General features: G+C 34.5%; 1 protein-coding gene across 1 annotated transcript in view; it reads right to left on the reverse strand.

Annotated features, from left to right (window-relative positions):
* Positions 1-1,684: 1,684 nt before the first annotated feature.
* The window catches only part of LOC122798580 (hepatocyte cell adhesion molecule-like), a 607,511-nt gene continuing 590,542 nt past the window's right edge, over positions 1,685-18,653 (reverse strand). Inside the window, exon 6 of the mRNA XM_044067644.1 lies at positions 1,685-2,112. Coding sequence (XP_043923579.1) covers positions 2,056-2,112 — 57 coding nt within the window. The 3' untranslated portion in view covers positions 1,685-2,055. The remainder of the gene's footprint in view (positions 2,113-18,653) is intronic.

The raw sequence follows: 18,653 nt of genomic DNA on the forward strand, positions 1-18,653 counted from the left end.
TTTTCAAAAATTATAGTTAATTTACATGTCATGTAAATAATATAAATAATTACATTTTGGTTCAATCCATTTGTTGTGCTTCGCTTAGAAATCTTTATTTTAATAGTTATTAATGCAATTGAAATTTATAACAGTAATGCTGTAAAACTTGAATTGAAGAGCTATTTCCTTCAGTACTCAGGATGCCAGATCAGGGGACAGCAGTGGGCACAAGAATAGCCAGCCATACCAATAGTCTCACTAAGAGAAAAGGAAGTTAGAAAAAAAACTTGTGCTTTTCCTCCAGTCTACATGGACAAACTTCAAGGATAATGCTTTTTCCCTGGTTTTTGAAAGCATTTTTATTTTTTTAATTCCTGTATTGGATTGTCACTCAGGACATAGGTAAACATACATTTATATATAAAAAAACTAACCATATTAACATATTCCCAATTGCAAACATTATACATCACATATATTTTTTGTATATTTAGCATCAATTCAACATTCCATAAATTGATCAATTCCTTCCTTCACTTAAACTTCACTCCCCCTCCAAAACATTATTCTGCATATATTGTTACCACAATTTCCATTTTTTTCTATGTACGTAATTTGCTGTTATCATTTTTTGAAGATCCCACTTCCAGTTCTTTTATCTCTGATACATTTTTCAATCATTCAAATTCAGTTGATTTAAACTTTGATTTCAATTTTCTAGTAATTGCTTTTCTGAAAGCCACCAGAATTAAACTTAACAAGGCCTTACTTAATTTCCTTATTTGCGCACCCAATATTTCTGACAGAGTGCTCTGTATGGAAGTTTTTTTTTAAAAAATGTATTTTATTTTGTATTAAAATACGTTAACAAAAAGAAAAATACAATCAAAGTATATGAGTAAAAATACAAGGCTAAATCTGTATGCCAGCCAAAAAGAAAACTATATTACTCTTATTTACAACTGTGCCATTCAGCTAGTTAAATCATGTATTCAAAAACATACATGCTTCATAAAAACACATGACAGAAAATGGGGGCAGATTGATATCTATTTTAGATCAGATTAGGGGGAAAGAATCAATAGTGGTTACTGGAAAGATATAAAGTTGAATAACTTTTCCTAAACTTCCAGGAGATAGGATTGTTTGTTACTATTAGATATCACCATTTTATAAGCCAGCAAGTGTTTGGTAGCCATTTGTTTAAACCCCCCATGTAATTGCAAGTCTTTCCATCCATCTGGATGCAATAAAAAGTTTCATTAATACGAAGGAATTTTTTAAGTCTGCCAACTCATTAAACTCCCAAAACATATGTACCCAGTTTCCTCTTTCTTCCCTATTATGCCTCCAACCTTTGCCATCTTCTTCTGGCTTTTCCTGGTTAGGGGATGCCACAGTGGATCACCTGTCCACTCATGATTGGCAGTGGAGTTTTACAGTGTCGAGTTGCCAGCCCGGTGCCCAACCTTCCACAGAAGGCACACACGCACTCACTCATGCCTAGGGTCAATTTGGAGTGTCCAATCCATCTACAGCATGTCTTTGGGAGGAAACTGGAGTACCCGGAAGAAACCCACATGACCACAGAGAGGACATGCAGACTCCGCACAGAAGGCACCCCAGCCAAGGATCAAACTGGAGAAACTCTTGCTGTGAGGTGGCAATGCTAACCGCTGCACCACCGTGGCTGCCCCAACATTTGCCATCTACCTGAGGAAAAATTATTTGGAGACTGCTCGGGGTATGAAATACCTATACAAACACTTCCAAGAAAAATTCTAAATCTTCTGGACTTTTCTGCATATTTGGAAGGCATATATATGTGATCCCATTGAAATTTCAGAGACAATATTAAATTTTATAACAATGTCACTAGTGAGACAAGAAATTATCAATACACTTCTTTGCTTAAAGACCATGATACTTCAAATAGCAGTAAAATACAACAAACCAACTGTTGTGTCCTTGAAATGAAATTAATATTAGAAGTACGAGTCCTTTTTATTTGTAAATGTCAGTATTTGCACTCAGTTGTATGTACATATCTAATTTTACTAACAGGTCCATTTGCTAGTCCACAGAAAGTTGTGGTTTGGTTATCACTGAGTAAATTGTATCGTCCTTCACCTAAAAATGAAACAAAAAAAAAGTTAAAATATTTCTTTAAATGTCATTAAAACTGACATTTTGTAGTTAATTTTGCCACATCATTTCATCTATAATGTGAATTGTAACAATCTGGTTTAAAAATATAGTAACCTCTAATACCCTCTTTGATGTTTCTTTCTTTATTTGCCTTTATTTATGCCATACATGTAATCTATTATGCTTTCATTTAACAGATAAAAGAAACTAAACAACTACATTACTACTGCCTGACATAACTGAAATATAACTCAGAATAAGAATACATATTTATCTTCTGTGGAAAAACAAATATAGCATGTTATATAAACATTCAGTGCAATAATGCAAAAATACACAACTTGATATATAACATGAAGGGATAAATTCAAGATGACACGCTTTAGTCATAAAGTGAAAATTAGGGAGAAAATCCACACCATTATGAATAAATACTAGAATAACTCACAGGAAGTGTTGAAAACTATACAGAAATTCTGTCCTGAGATAATATGGAAAATATCTGAAGAAAAGCCTCAGTCTGAAACATTAATGAGATTAGATATACTTATTACTTAAAACTGCATAAGTATTTATGTGAAATTGCATATAAATACAAATATGCAATACTGCATATAAATACCATCTTGAGTCTTTCCTGAAAAGAGGCCATTAGACCAGTGAGGCTAACTTATTTAACAAAATGTAACTAAATAAATGAATAAAATAGATAAATATAAAATTAATTTTGCAACAGAAGTATTGAATTTGATGTTGCAACTTTAGAAGCTATTATTAAGTTGTTGATTCATGGCATTCATGTCAAATAGAAGTATAAAGAAGTAAAACTCTGTTCCTGCTCAATCTTGTTCATTTTTATTGCTGTTTACAAGTGACTTGTATATTATCACTGTTACAGATGGATTAAGGAAATGTTCATCATAAGATCATTGCTGCAGTAAGCTTAAGTCATATGGAATGTGTTGGAAGATCTGGACCCAGTGGCCAGGTTTCTAAAGTGTTAGTGCTCCTTTCTTGCACCCTAGCCACCTGTAAGGGTGAGGCTATGAATAAAGTCAGTGGCTAGGTTGTGAAATATCTCTGAACTTTCTTGCCACCATAGTGTGCTCCACTGCAGGCTTCAGAAGATGGAGAGTTAACCAGAGCTTCTCCTTAGCTGGACAGATACATTCTCTGTTGTGATTTCCTTCCAATTAAGAAAATACAAAAGTGTCGTTTTACTTTAATTGCTCTGTTTCAGGTCATTTCTGTCCTTTCGTGGAGAGGTATCATTTAGTTTCTCTCGGAGTTAAATTTATTCTCTGAGGAAAATTCGGTATAAACTTCGTTTGTCTTTCCAAAGATTGTAACACTTTACTTCAGCTTCAGGAACATTATATAGAGCTAGTCCATTATTGAACAGGGTGGTCTTGACAAAAAGAAACCTCTTTTAAAAAGTTTCCATTTTTGTCAGAACTTCTGATTAACTCTTGTTAGTTCTATTAACTACTTATCAGGCTCCTTTTCTGTCTGTATCCTGGTGCAGAATCCCAGTGGGAATTCCTTAAAATTTTAAGAAGGTTAGTGAATTTTTTGAAGAAAAGTGTACTGATTATGTATTACTGTATTCATATGGGCTAGGGGTGGTTATTTTGGTGCTAATGACTAAAACATTTTCTCCCAATAAACTTCCTTTTTGTCAAAGAGATTTTATCAACTCTTCTTATCTCCTCTAGTCGCTTGAGAGACTTTGTTCACAGCTATACCAGGGATCAAAGTTCAGCTAAGTCTGTTCCTTCTTCACTAAGCAACAAAAACATGAAACTTGTCTGGGAAGCTTTGGTCTTCAGGCTAGCATCTCCCTTGCCTCAAGGACTGATGGGTTACTGCACTGTGGCTATCAGTTGCTCCTCAGAGCTCTCACCTTTTTTTGCTGGTCCATCTGTTGTTGCTTCTTGAGATACCACTATGGACCACGGTCAGATACAGCCCCTGCAGCTGTTCATTTGCCTTTGTTTTTGCAGGGATAACCACCCTTGTGGGCTTTGATGAAGATACAGGGAAGCTCCTTCACTTAACCGCACAGAAGAGCCTCTTCCCTGGGGCAGGGACCCTATATTCAGTTGTTCTTTTGTAATGGGGGGGGGGTCTCCTAAAATAAGAAAGCATAATTCCAGGCATTTTTCCTAACCTGGAACAGATAACTGGCTAGGTTTGGAAATGGGATTGTTGAGTGCATTTCAGTCATTGAAATATGATTATCCTCTTCAGAGGAAGAAGAACGTATTTTTTTTTCCTGCCAGAATCTGATTCCCAGCCTTATGGACAGGATTTGGAATATGACTGTGTTTCTCATATTGCTTCTTTACAGTAGGGAGATTTTCATTCTCAAAACAGTTCTTCCTCCAATTTACCTTCTGAAGAATGGTTGCTTTCTTATAGTATTGCCAATATGAGGATCTTTATTCAGTGGGAAGGACATATCTGAATCTCAACATAGATACTATGATATATTATAGGTGAATTTCCCTCAACCTGAACCTATCCCTTCAGTTTTGCCACCGTTAGAGGATCTTTTTTTAAGCCTGCAATTCTCTTAACAGTCTGCTCGTAAAAAGTCTGATAAGTTATATAAAGTGCCCTAGTCTTATAAGTTCCTTTTGTTGAATCCCAAAGCATTTCTTGCAGTTATTTCCTTATCAAATGTAACTTTTACCAAGTTTCTTTCAGCTGCCAATCGTATCCCTTCTGACAAACTGTGAAAAGTTTTGGATAAGTTTGGTGAATTAGTTTATCTTCCTACAGTTTTTCCTTAAGAATTGTGAATTGTTAAAGAAGATAGAGAAGCACTTGTAATCGGATTAGACATAGAAAAAGCCTTTGATTCCCTCAACTGGCAATATCTATTTAAAACTTTAGCATTATCTGAATTTCCTCCTTCCTTCATCTTATTACTAAAAAACATATATATTAATAATCCAAAAAATAGCAGCACGCAAATAACTTCAGACACGAAAAATAAAATAAAACGAGTCAGTAAGAAGAATGTAGATTTATTGTATCCAAAGCCAATAGTAAGCGCTTTCGTCAGAAGAAGTCTCTGACGAAAGCGCTTACTATTGGCTTTGGATACAATAAATCTACATTCTTCTTACTGACACAGCATTTTATTTTATTTTTATACATATTAATAACTTAGCCTACATTAAATTAGGTCCTTTCACCTCAGAATCTATCCATATAATGAAAGGTAGAAAACAAGGATACCCCCTATCTCATATTCTATTTGCTTTGGCTGTAGAAATACTTGCAGAAATAATACATAATAATCCATGAATAAAAGGAATAGAAGTCTATGACCAGTACATATCTAAAAATAATGCTTTTGGCTGATGATATTTTATTAACCCTATCAACGCCAGAGAGTCATTAGAAGAGCTAGAAGAAGTAATAGAGAAATTCTATAAGATTTCAGGTCTACACTTTAATAGATCAAAATCAAAATTTCTATTTTTAAATAAGAAAAAAGATCTGCAAGTTATAGATAAATCCATCATAGGGAAACAAGAACTTGCGCTAAATTATTTATGGATAGTGTTATGCAAAACTCTAAATGAAACAGTTTTAATAAATTATAACAACATTATTGAAACAATAAAAATATATATAGAAAAGTGGAACAAAATAATATTAACTTTTGAAGACAGATTGCAATTAATAAAAATGGTCTTATTGCCAAAAATACTATATGCAACATTAGCAATACAGTTAATTCCTGAAAGATGCAGTCTTAAAGAAATAAACTCATGTTTAATAAAATTTTTATGGTATCCCAAAAAGAATAGAGTAGCTCTATCTCATCATATGACATAAGACATTGGTAACCTCCAAACTCTGGATCCCACCCAGTTCGGGTTTGTGAAAGGCAGATCATGCCCCCTGAACCTGATCGACTTCTTTGAGGCAGTCACCAAAGCCGTAGATGAGGGTAAAGTGGTTCACACAGCCTATCTTGACCTCGTCAAAGCATTCGACACCATCCCCCATTCTGGAATTATAGCTAAACTCAATAAACTAGGCATAAATCCCTACGTCACAAAATGGGTTGCCAACTGGCTCACTGACAGAACCCACACTGTAAAAGTTGCAGACTCCAAATCTGACCTCAAACAAGTGACAAGTGGAGTACCACAGGGTTCCGTCCTGGGACCGCTCCTGTTTGGTATCTACTTCTCTGAAGTACAGGCTAACACAGAAGGCCTCTGGCTAACGAAGTTCACAGATGACCGCAAACTAGGAGCCATAGTCAAATCCCCAAATGATGTGAACATTCTACAGAAAGGCCTCTCTGAGACAGATGCCTTGTGTCAGAGCCATGGCCTCAAGCTCAATGCCAAAAAGTGCAGTGTCATCCCCTTTGGTAAAAACTCTGTACCCATGAACTACCACATAGGCAGCAATCTACTTAACACCGAATGCGTGATAAGAGACCTTGGGACCCAGGTGGACAGTAGTCTCTCCTTTGATAGTCACATCACCACAGTAGTCAGGAAGTCCTTCTACATGGCACACCTCATCATAAAAGGGTTCTCGTCCAGGAAAAAAGAGGTCAGCGTTACCCTCTACTCATCACTCATTAGACCCATTATAGAGTACAACGCCCCTTTTGGAATGTACCTCACAAGACATCTGCAGCAGCTGGAAACGCCACAGAAGTACCTCACAAAGAGGATTACTAGACTCAAACAAATGCCCTACACTGACCGCCTCAAAAAACTCCAGCTTTACTCCGTAGGATATCGCCTACTCAGAGGTGATCTCTGCCTAACATATAAAGCTATGTCAAACCCAGAGCTGTTGGACATGCTACACCTAAAGAAATCCCAATCCCTCCATGCTACATGCTCTAGGGACCTAAACCTTGTCACCACAATAAACAGGACATGCTGGAGGGATAGATTCCTATCCCAGAGACTTCCCATACTCTAGAACAGGCTACCCATCTATGTCAAGCAAAGTTCTTCATTAGCACTCTTCAAGAAAAATCTTGATGAGTGGATGGGAAATAGGAAATACACTCCGGGGATCACTTCTGTGTCTCTGCTCGTCAGTGGCACAGGAAAATAACTTTCTTGGGTGGCGTAAGCCAGGGAACCTTGTTGGCTAGGCTTGCATAGGCCCTTGGGCCGATAGCCTAGTACCTACCTATGAACCTATATTAGACCCTGGAAACAAGGCGGATTGAACTTCCCAGAAATAGAAACATATATAAAAGCATCTGTGCTTAAAACTACAACAGACTGGATAAACCCAAATTATTTTGCCAATTGGAAAGAATTAACAACGGTTATATTAATAAATGGATTTAATCTATTAAAAAATTCTTATTATTAGACAAATCTAACAAACCCTGGTGCATACTATGCATTAGTATACAATATAATATAACAAAACCTTCTAAAACATTTCTGATTAATCATTACATCAATTCCTTTAGGAAACTTATCAATGCAAACATAGATCTAAAACTTTGGTTTGACCTTTTAGCCCAGTTTACCATCACTAAGAACTTTCCTCACAAAATATATAGGGAGACAATAACCTCCTGGGAACAAAATGGATTCTTATGCTGGTTTCAATGTGTAAGTAAATTAAATGTTTTAGATATACATATGATAAAATGTGCTTACAATATTCCAACACAAGACTGGTTAACCTTATAAAGCATTCTAATGTACACTCAAGGTTTATGCAGATTAATTAATAATTCCTCATTTAAAGTTATTCCAAATCTAATCAATTTTCTATATGAATTCATATATAATAGTTTTGAAAAGAAAAATTCCATTTCAAAGCTATACAAAGAGTTAATAACATATAAAACAATTCCCAAATCATCATACTGGCAGTTCCTAACAAAAGGACATTCATTACAGTTAACAGAAGAAATTAAATCTAACATCTTACTATCAGTTAATTACACCTCTAACACACAGTACTGGAAAATATTTAACTGGAAATATTTACGTAGAGCATTTTTAACACCAGATAGAATTAAGAAGATCAGTTCAACTACAAATGGATTTTGCTGGAGGTGTGAACAGCCAAATAAAGCAGACTGGATTCATATTTTTTATGAATGTAATAAAATTAAATAATTTTGGAATGGAATTAATCAATTTTTACAAGCTTCATTTAATGAATATTTTACCTTAACTAAAGCATTGCTTATACTAAATGTAAATGAAGCTCCCTACCTGAATAAGACAAATATGTATTTGTTATGGACAATACTTGCTATATCTAGGAAATGCATAACCACAAGGTGGAATTCAAATACACTACCGACCTCAGAAGAATTCTACACTTTACTGAGGACAACTGCATCGATGGAAATAAAAATCAAAGAACTACGAATCTATCCCAGGCCATTGGTAAATAATCCTTGGAAGAAAGTTATATCTTTGTTGGACACTCTGCAGTAATCAATACTGTATCTCTGATAACTGATTTGTTAATTCTATATTTACTAACATACAATGTATATAGCTGAAAGTCAGGCTAATGTAAATATTGTATATAAAAAAAACTGAAATGCCGCAAAACAAAACAAACTTGAAAAAGGAAGCCGGCAAGACGATAAACCTCAGCAGATGCACCAATTCCAGACACAGTGATGCTGATAAACTGCAAGTTAAATTTTATTTTAAGATCAACAATAATAGGCTTTTCGTCAGTGTCCCACACCAACTTCATCAGAAAAACAAACGACACATTCCAGCTTACACCTTAATAAAAAGCTCATAAATCACATGACTACTTTGCAATTAAGCCAATACATTCACAACACCTGCTCAAACCCTTCCCTGAGGACTCAACCTTACTGAACAAGCAGTAAAAGGAATATCCATACTTTTGTAAGTCATGCCGAAATAGATAAAAAATAGATGAAGAAATTAAAATGGATGCAATCTACAAAAATAAATACAATAAAATTACCTAACCAAACTTCTTAATTTTAAAATACAGGAAATGGATAACATTCCATTTAAGCGTGGATAATGATAAGCTTCTAGTTTTAGCTGCCAAATTAATTCCTTTTTTTCTAAAAGTAACGTATCTGGACCCCCCCTATTGGAAGGAACTACCTGATCAATGACTGAAAAAGTAAATTCATGACCCAGGTATTCCTTAACATGCCTGGCAAGCACATTCTCCATCTTCTCTTTTTTGATGGCATAAAGGTGATCATAAAGGCATTCCTGAAGTTTCCTGTTAGTTTTTCCTATATAAAACATGAAGAGCACCTAGCCAAATATACCACATGTGAACTGGCACAGTTAAATCTACCCCTGATGGGGTATTTGGTCTCCCCAATACTAAAAAAGGTCCCTGCTTTAATAAACCTACAGTATTTACACATATTGCATTTTTACATCCCCCTAACCGGGGCATGGTTCGATTTCATCTGTAGAATGCTCTTCAGATTCAACCCCCTCCTAAACACCACCTTGGGTGTAATCTCAAAACGTGAGTTACCTTGCATGTCTAATCGTAAAATACTCCAGTTTTTCTTTATGATGGAGGAAATGTCCCCTGCATCAACACTGAAAGTTGTAATAAAACTGCAAAGGTAATTCACATGGGCTTGCATATAGGATGGCTTGGGGTTCTAGGGTGCTACATTATTGCCCAAAATTGGTACGTAGAACCCATTCTTCCTCTTACCGCAAACTTCCTTGACCAATTCTGATATGAGATGGTCCGGGTATTCCCTGTTCAAAAAAATGCCATGAATAAACTCACATTCTTCAAGGAAGTCGCTGAACTTAGACACCATCCTTGCCACCCTCACCAACTGCCCCTTTACTATCGACCTCTTCTGATGGAAGGGGTGACTGCTCTCAAAATGTAAATAACTGTTAGAAAAAGTTACTTTACGATGAATTTTAGCAGTAAAACAGCCTAGAGGGATATCCTTAAATAACTCCACATCTAAGTAAGAAATCCTCTCCTTGGAAAAATTGAATGTAAATTTCAAAAAACTGGTGGAGGTATTAAAACTATCTAACAGTGTCTCAGCCACTTCCCTCTCCCCCTGTAGGATGATAAAAATATCATCCAAGAATCTAGTGTAAAGCAGGGTTTTCTCCTGAATGATAGGATTAGGGAAAACAAACTCTCTCTCCCAGTAAGTCATCACCAAATTAGCAACGCTGGCCCCACAAGGAGACCCCATAGGGACCCCTATTAATTGGTGGAACCAATGATTGTTAAAGGAGAAAAAATTACAGGTCAGAATGATGTCCAATAACTCCCTCACCATCAGAATGTCCCCAGCAGGTGCCTGTTTAATGGTCATGATAGCTTCAATCCATTCTAACGCTATGGAATGGGGGATGGAAGAGTACAAATCAATAACATCGATTGTCAAGAAATTACTCTCCCCTGTACAAGGGGTACGATTAACCCTCTCAAGAAATGACCAGGAGTCTTTAGAAATGTGTCCACCAGTTTTTTGAAATTTACATTCAATTTTTCCAAGGAGAGGATCTCTTACTTAGATGTGGAGTTATTTAAGGATATCCCTCTAGGCTGTTTTACTGCTAAAATTCATTGTAAAGTAACTTTTTCTAACAGTTATTTACATTTTGAGAGCAGTCACCCCTTCCATCAGAAGAGGTCGATAGTAAAGGGGCAGTTGGTGAGGGTAGCGAGGATGGTGTCTAAGTTCAGCGACTTCCTTGAAGATTGTGAGTTTATTTGTGGCCTTTTTTTGAACAGGGGATACCCGGACCATCTCATATCAGAATTGGTCAAGGAAGTTTGTGGTAAGAGGAAGAATGGGTTCTACGTATGAATTTTGGGCAATAATGTAGGACCCCAGAACCCCGAGCCATCCTATATGCAAGCCCATGTGAATTACCTTTGCAGTTTTATTACAACTTTCAGTGTTGATGCAGGGGACATTTCCTCCATCATAAAGAAAAATTGGAGTATTTTACGATTAGACATGCAAGGTAACTCACGTTTTGAGATTACACCCAAGGTGGTGTTTAGGAGGGGGTTGAATCTGAAGAGTATTCTACAAATGAAATTGAACCATGTCCCGGTTCAGGGGATGTACAAATGCAATATGTGCAAATACTGTAGGTTTATTAAAGCAGGGACCTTTTTTAGTATTGGGAGACCAAATACCCCATCAGGGGTAGATTTAACTGTGCCAGTTCACATGTGGTACATTTGGCTAGGTGCTCTTCATGTCCGGTGTTTTATATAGGAAAAACTGACAGGAAACTTCAGGAACGCCTTTATGAACACCTTTATGCCATCAAAAAAAGAGAAGATGGAGAATGCGCTTGCCAGGCATGTTAAGGAATACCTGGGTCATGAATTTACTTTTTCAGTCATTGATCAGGTAGTTCCTTCCAATAGGGGGGGTCCAGATATGTTACTTTTAGAACAAAAGGAATTAATTTGGCAGCTAAAACTAGAAGCTTATCATTATCCAGGCTTAAATGGAATGTTATCCATTTCTTGTATTTTAAAATTAAGAAGTTTAGTTAGGTAATTTTATTGTATTTATTTTTGTAGATTGCATCCATTTTAATTTCTTCATCTATTTTTTATCTATTTCAGCATGACTTACAAAAGTATGGATATTCCTTTTACTGCTTGTTCAGTAAGGTTGAGTCCTCAGGGAAGGGTTTGAGCAGGTGTTGTGAATGTATTGGCTTAATTGCAAAGTAGTCATGTGATTTATGAGCTTTTTATTAAGGTGTAAACTGGAATGTGTGGTTTGTTTTTCTGATGAAGTTGGTGTGGGACACTGATGAAAAGCCTATTATTGTTGAGCTTAAAATAAAATTTTAACTTGCAGTTTATCAGCATCACTGTGTCTGGAATTGGTGCATCTGCTGAAGTTTATCGTCTTGCCGGCTTCCTTTTTCAAGTTTGGTAAATATTGTATATAGTTGTTTAATATTTGAAAATATTATGTAAATGTTATTTTTAATTGAAAATAAAATTATTTGAGTAAAAAAAGAATTGTGAATTGCCTGGCACATGCTTATGTTTTTGCTGTCTTTCTATGGCAATTTAAGAAATTTAATTGCTGTTTTCCCTCCTTCTGATGCTAAAACTCATGTATGCTTTATAATTTCTGTTATGTCTCAGGTAATTTAACATTTTGTGAAATGTGTTTTTGGTACTGATAATGTCCACACCGCTGCTGCCGCTGACTCTGTTTTAAGAAGTTTTGCTTGGTTACAGTTTTAGAATTTGACTGAGGATATCAAATCAGAAAATGTAAAAGGTTCTCTGGATAGAATGGTATTACTTGATTCTTCCTCTCCAGAAGATGTTAAAGGTTTTGATGAAAGGGGGGAAAGATAATTTAGGAGAAAGTTAAATCGGGGGTTACTCTGATTTCTCAACCTTTCTTTTGAAAAAATAACAAACTTTTTTCCAGTTCAAGCTTTACTTTTAGAAACCGAACAAGCATACTCCGCAAGGTTCAGGTAAACAGCATTTCAAAAATGAATGGTAGGGTGGATCTAAGAAGAAACAAGGATCCTCCCCAGAACAGGTAATCCTAAACAAATCAGACTAACTATATGAGCATTCAGGATTTTTGCCCTTCTCTGCCTGACAACCCTGTGAATCTATCCCAGATCTGTCCTAGAGTTTACATCTTCATTATTCTTTATGGTATCAAATAACTTAAGACAGTTGAGTTTTGAGAATCATTGTAAAATATTACAGCTGGCAATGGAACTCCCTTACTCATTTTCAAAGAGATTGCTCCATATCCTCCCAGTCAAGCTATCTTGTTCCCTCCTGTTCTAAATCAGATGTTTCTGCAGGGGGTGGTGCTAGAACCTGTTTCCTCAGCCCAAATAAGGAAAAGATTTTATTCAAGAATCTTTTTGGTGCTAAAAGAAGAAAATTCCTGGTGACATGTTCTAAATCTATAATTTATAAACCTGTATAAACATGCATATCACAATTCCAAAGTTAAGACTGCTTTCTCTATAGGCACTCTTACTCCTCATCCTACCTTCCAGTTTCTTCTGGTGACTTTTTGCCATTACATTTCAGTAAGTAACAATTTCACATATGTTTTAATTTCTTTATATCTTCTTTACATTTTCAGTTTGGCGTATTTCCTTTTGAGTTATCTATAGCTTCAAGAGTGGTGACAAAGTGTCTGGCTCCTGTTAGAGCTCACTGCAGATTGCAGTGCATTAACATGTTTCCTTATATAGATGATTGTCTCATTTTTGCAGACTCCTTGTCAAGAATCTCTATACTGGGTGCTAAATTTGTTTCTTAGCCTGGGACTTCAGGTAAACTCAACAGCAGCACACTCTATCATTTCAAATTCCAGTGCTAGGATTGTAAAAAGGGAGTTGGCTTGGTAGGTAAATCAGTTGTCTTTCAACATAGATCTTCCCTCCTCTCTGCCAGCCCCTAGTTAGTCAGTAATTATAGTTGCCTCAGGTTGCTTGGGAAGTTGTTTTCAAGGAAGTAAAAAGGCAGGGTCTATGGAACAAACAAGTCAAGGCACATAAATGTCAAGAGAATAACTCTTATAAATGGTCTAAAATTTCTGAACCATTTTTGGATTTCAGGCCCTTTGTTAGTAATCATAGACAGCACCACAGTGATGTGGAACATAAGCAAATAAAGGGGAACCAGATCTCACTCTTTTTGCAAACTAGCTATGGGATGCCTGGAATATAGTAACTCAGTTCAATTTGTCCCACCAAGCTACATACATCCTGTCAGACCAAAACCTTGTAGCAGACAAGCTGAAAAGGACCAGGACAGATGCTCACAAATGGAAGTTGAGCACATGTGAATCTGTTTACCCCCAGTGAAAACAGAGAGTTAAAAAAATTCTCCTCTAGAACACCATGAAGCAGGGCAGGAAGACAGATGTTTTTTCATTTTCATGGATGGGAATGTCCCTGTATGCTTTTCCACTCCTTCCTTTGATAGCCATGCTTCTTCTGAAGATGTGGAGGTACTTGCAAGAAAATTGCAGTGACACCATTTTGGCAAAGACAACAGAGGTTTTCTCTTCTTTTGTAATTGGCCAAGGGCAATTACCATAGGTTTCCTCACAGAATGGCTTTACTCAGACAGGACAAGGGGAGTTTGATACACCCCAATATTCAGTCTCTTCAGCTGACTGCTTGGATGATACAAATTGAGTACCTTTTAAGTACCCTTTTCTGAAAAAGTGCAGCAGGTATTAAAGGTGTCAAAGAAACCTGCTACAAGAAAATCTTATATGAGTAGGTGGGAAATGTTTTCCAGTTGATGCCATTCTAAGAATCAGGTTGCTTTTAATACTCAGACTTCTGTGATTATTGAGTATTTATGTGAGTTATTATCACCATCTGGCCATTCTTATTCTTCCATCAAGATTAATCTGTCACCTATTTTTGCTTGTGTGATCTAGGATACCCCTACCCCTTCTACTTTACTTCTGGTGAAGCAGTTTTGGAAAGGAGTTTTACATAAACATCCACCTAACAGACAGGTGGCATCTTCTCAGGATCTTAATTTTGTTTTAGAAAAGCATACACTGTCTCCTCTTGAACCAGCTCATGAGGCTGGTTTGAGGTTCTTATCTTGGGAAACAGTGTTGCTTATTGTTCTGACTTCTTCAAGAAAAGTGCCTGAGTTACAGGCTGTTATGGTCAGTCATCTCTAACTTGATTTCCATAAGGATATGGATTTTTTTAAAGAATTTTTTATCAATTTACAATGTTTACAATATATGCACAGAAAGGAAGAAATTGAACCTCAAATACTATTATACAGTGTTAGGAATACATTGAATAATCAGAGTAATGTTATACAATTAACACATTAAGTGTCTTGGTATCTCAGTAGTAACATTTCAAGGCTAGACCCAACCACTAAAAGTCTTAGCATGATTTATAGATATTATTATGATCACTTCTTTTTCAGATTTACATAGTATTGCTAAATTTAAAATTTCTTTGAATGTAGGAACTGAATTTGATTTCCAATTTTTTGGTAATAACTCTTCTAACTACTGCCAAGAGAGTCCAGAACAATTTTTTTTGTTTGGCTTTAACAGATAAAGAAATTGAAACATTCATCAGTATTATTAATCTTGTTAAAGAACAATTATCAGACCGTAACCTCTTAAAATATATTTATCTCTTCTCAATATACATTTGCTTTTTTTACAATCCATAAACATGTGTGTCCAATCAGCTTTTACATCTTTACTGCATCTTCAACAGACTGAAGAAATCATTTAAACAAACATAGAGATTTTATAAGGCATAAAATATATTATATGTATATATTTTCACATAAAAACTTTCCAGTATAAACTTGAAGAAGTTTGACTAACTGATTTAAGTAATAAAGTTTTATTTTTACCATCTGTTGCATCACTCAATCCACTACTATATAAAAAGTCCCAGAAATTTCCATCAAAATTATTATTATTATTTATAATTAACAAATATAATTTGGATAAACTTCCTTTGTAGGTCAATTTGCCTTCGATGATATCATTCATATATTCATATAATGAGGAATAGTGTTATGTTTCTCTTCACTCATATTATCTACAAATTCATTTAATTTCTTACTGATGGATAATACTAACTGGTTAACAATGTCACCCAACTTATAATCTTTCATAAATATTGTGGTGATGTAGCTTTTTCTTTTTCAAAGCAATCACTCCATAATATTAATCCACTCCTTTTAATATATTTTTTTTAACATTATTCTGAGTTTCCTTAAATTTATAGGTGCATGCAATGGACAAACACAAAAACTTCCATTTTTGGTATTAATGGAGTTTAAAAACATATCTATGAGCTATTATAAGAATTAATTTTATATATGCAGAGTATGCATTTTGAAATAAATTTCCTTCTGAGGTAAACTTCATTAAACAGATGAAAGGATTGTTACATATTTCTAATTTATGATATTTGATATACTTATAAATATTTAGTAAAATTTGCTCATGAATGTTATATAGTTAGTGGGGGTAGGGAGGTGCAGCCCCTCACAATAGCAATTTCGAATTCCTGAATTTACACTCATGTGAGTGTTCAACATTTTGCATTTTTTTATATAATATAGACCCTTAAAATTTGCAGCAATGGAATAGCTAGGAGCTAATTCCACAATACTGCCACAATCTTATATGATTTATACAAGCAATTCTTAGCTTTTTAGCATATCATAAGAATGAAGTTAACATTTTTTACATATTTTAAAAGTTTTTGTCAGGTACTAAAGCTATTGATGTAATGTGTATATAATATTGGGTAATACAATCATTTTATTAAGTATCAACCTAACATCAAAAAGTAAAAAAAAAACATTCATTCTATTTTTTAATAAGAAGTAACATGTCTTCAATTATTTTTTCAAAAGTATTATTTATAATCGTACTCACATCGTGATCGATTTTTATTTCAAAATATTTTAGTTCTTTTCTTTCCCAGTTGTACTTATGTTTATCTTTAAACTTACTATCTGGTAATTAATTTAACACTAAAGTTTCAGTTTTATTATTATTGAATTTCAGCAGTTATACTGCTTGAAACTTTTCAATTTCCCTCATCTATTTCTTCAATTGAATAATTTAAATCTCCTGCAGTTAGGAACATATCATCTGCAAAAAGAGTTGTATTTTAGATTGACAATCTTTTTTAATTGAGCACTCATCAATATTTTTATTGTTTCTTATACTATTAGCTAAGGGTTCGATGACTAATGCAAAAAGTAGAGGGGAAAAGGGGGCACCCTTGCTTTTTGCCTTTGTTTAAATTGAATCCTTAAGAAATCCTTGAACATATGTTTTGGAGTCTCTATACAGGTTCTACTTTTTTACTATTCAAATAAATTGTTCTGGAAATTCAAGTGCTTCTAAAGTTTTAAACAAGTGGTTTCAAGCTGCAGCATCAAAAGTTATCTCAATATCTTAGCTAATTAGTGCCAATTTCTTGTTCATTCATTCTGTTAAATCTAAGAGAGTTACTACCCTTTTTATATTATCATACATCAATCTATTGACTATAAATCCTGTTTGAGCTTTATTCATTAATTCATCTACTATATCTCTTAATCTTGTAGTGAAGATAGAAGTAAATAGTTTATAGTCTGCATTTAATAATGAAATAGATCTATATGAGGAAACTAACTTATTATCCTTCACTTGTTTAAGCACAGGTGAGATTATAGAAAATTTCCACAAGGGATGAATTATTTTCTCTCTGAATAATCCTGAAAATATCACTCAGTAACTCTAAAATATTTAATAGAAGGAGACTACATAATTCCACATTTAAACCATCTAACCCAGGAGATGTACACGTTTTTCTTATTTTTAAAGCTTTTTTAACTTCTGTTTGAGTAATAGGCTTGCTCACTGTAGATATGTGTTAGTCATTAAGTTTATAAATAACATTTTCTTTAAATACCTGTCAATTTTGTAATTATCAGAATTATTATTTTTATTACAATCCTCATGGATTTAAAAAATATTAAGCATTTCCTCTATATCTGAAGTAAGCTTACCAGTGTGAGGATTTCAGATACTATTGATTTGTGCCTTTCTGCTTAACAACTTGCTTCTATTAGCTAATCTGTGTAGATTTTAGAAATTATCACATAACTGTGCAATTTTAATTTTTCAAAAGCTATCTCCACTTTATTCATTAAAACTGATATTCTGTCATTACTTTTTAATGACATCAGTATTATTTAATTTCTTTGTTGTTCAAACCTCACTTTATGTACTTCATTTTGTATTTCTAACAACTCTTTATCTCATTGTTTCATTTTATTACTAGCCCATCTTCCCATTCTATATTTAATATGCATTTATAAAGAGTCTCATAGTATGACTTTACTAATTTGACCATTATCATTCAAATATAGAAAATTCTTGGTTTGTTCCTTAAGATAACTCTTAAATTCTTTTAATTTTGTCATATATACTGGGATTCTATAAATAATCTGAAATTTCCTTAAATCCATTAATATATTAACAATTAGTGCATTATGATCAGATAGATAATGGATGAGGAATAGTTTTAAAATAATTCACTTTATTAAGTAATCTGTAGAGTCATAAATCCTATCAATTCTAGTTTGCATCCCATGTGCATAAGAATAATGAGTGAAAAACAATGACTTATCTTCTGCTTTTATTATTATATCAATAAATTATTATTATAGCCCATCTGTTTAGTGCTTTAGCTGATGGCAGAATTTTAGCTTTCTTCTGTTCACTTGTATTTGCCATACTAGATATGCAGTTAAAATCCCCTGCTAAAATTAAACTACCCTTCCAATGATATCATAATAAGTTTAAGTGATCCTTAGCCACTCTTGCACCTATACCAGAGATCCAGTAAAATTAGCTAGTGTATGGCATTTGCCATTACATTTAAATATTATGAATGTATACATTCCTTTGGAAACATTAATGGATTCCATGACCTTAGGTATTATAGTAGATTTTCTCC

The sequence above is a fragment of the Protopterus annectens genome, chromosome 3.part1 (assembly GCF_019279795.1).
Source record: "Protopterus annectens isolate FY-2018-M chromosome 3.part1, PAN1.0, whole genome shotgun sequence".
Taxonomy (NCBI): Eukaryota; Metazoa; Chordata; order Ceratodontiformes; family Protopteridae; genus Protopterus; species Protopterus annectens.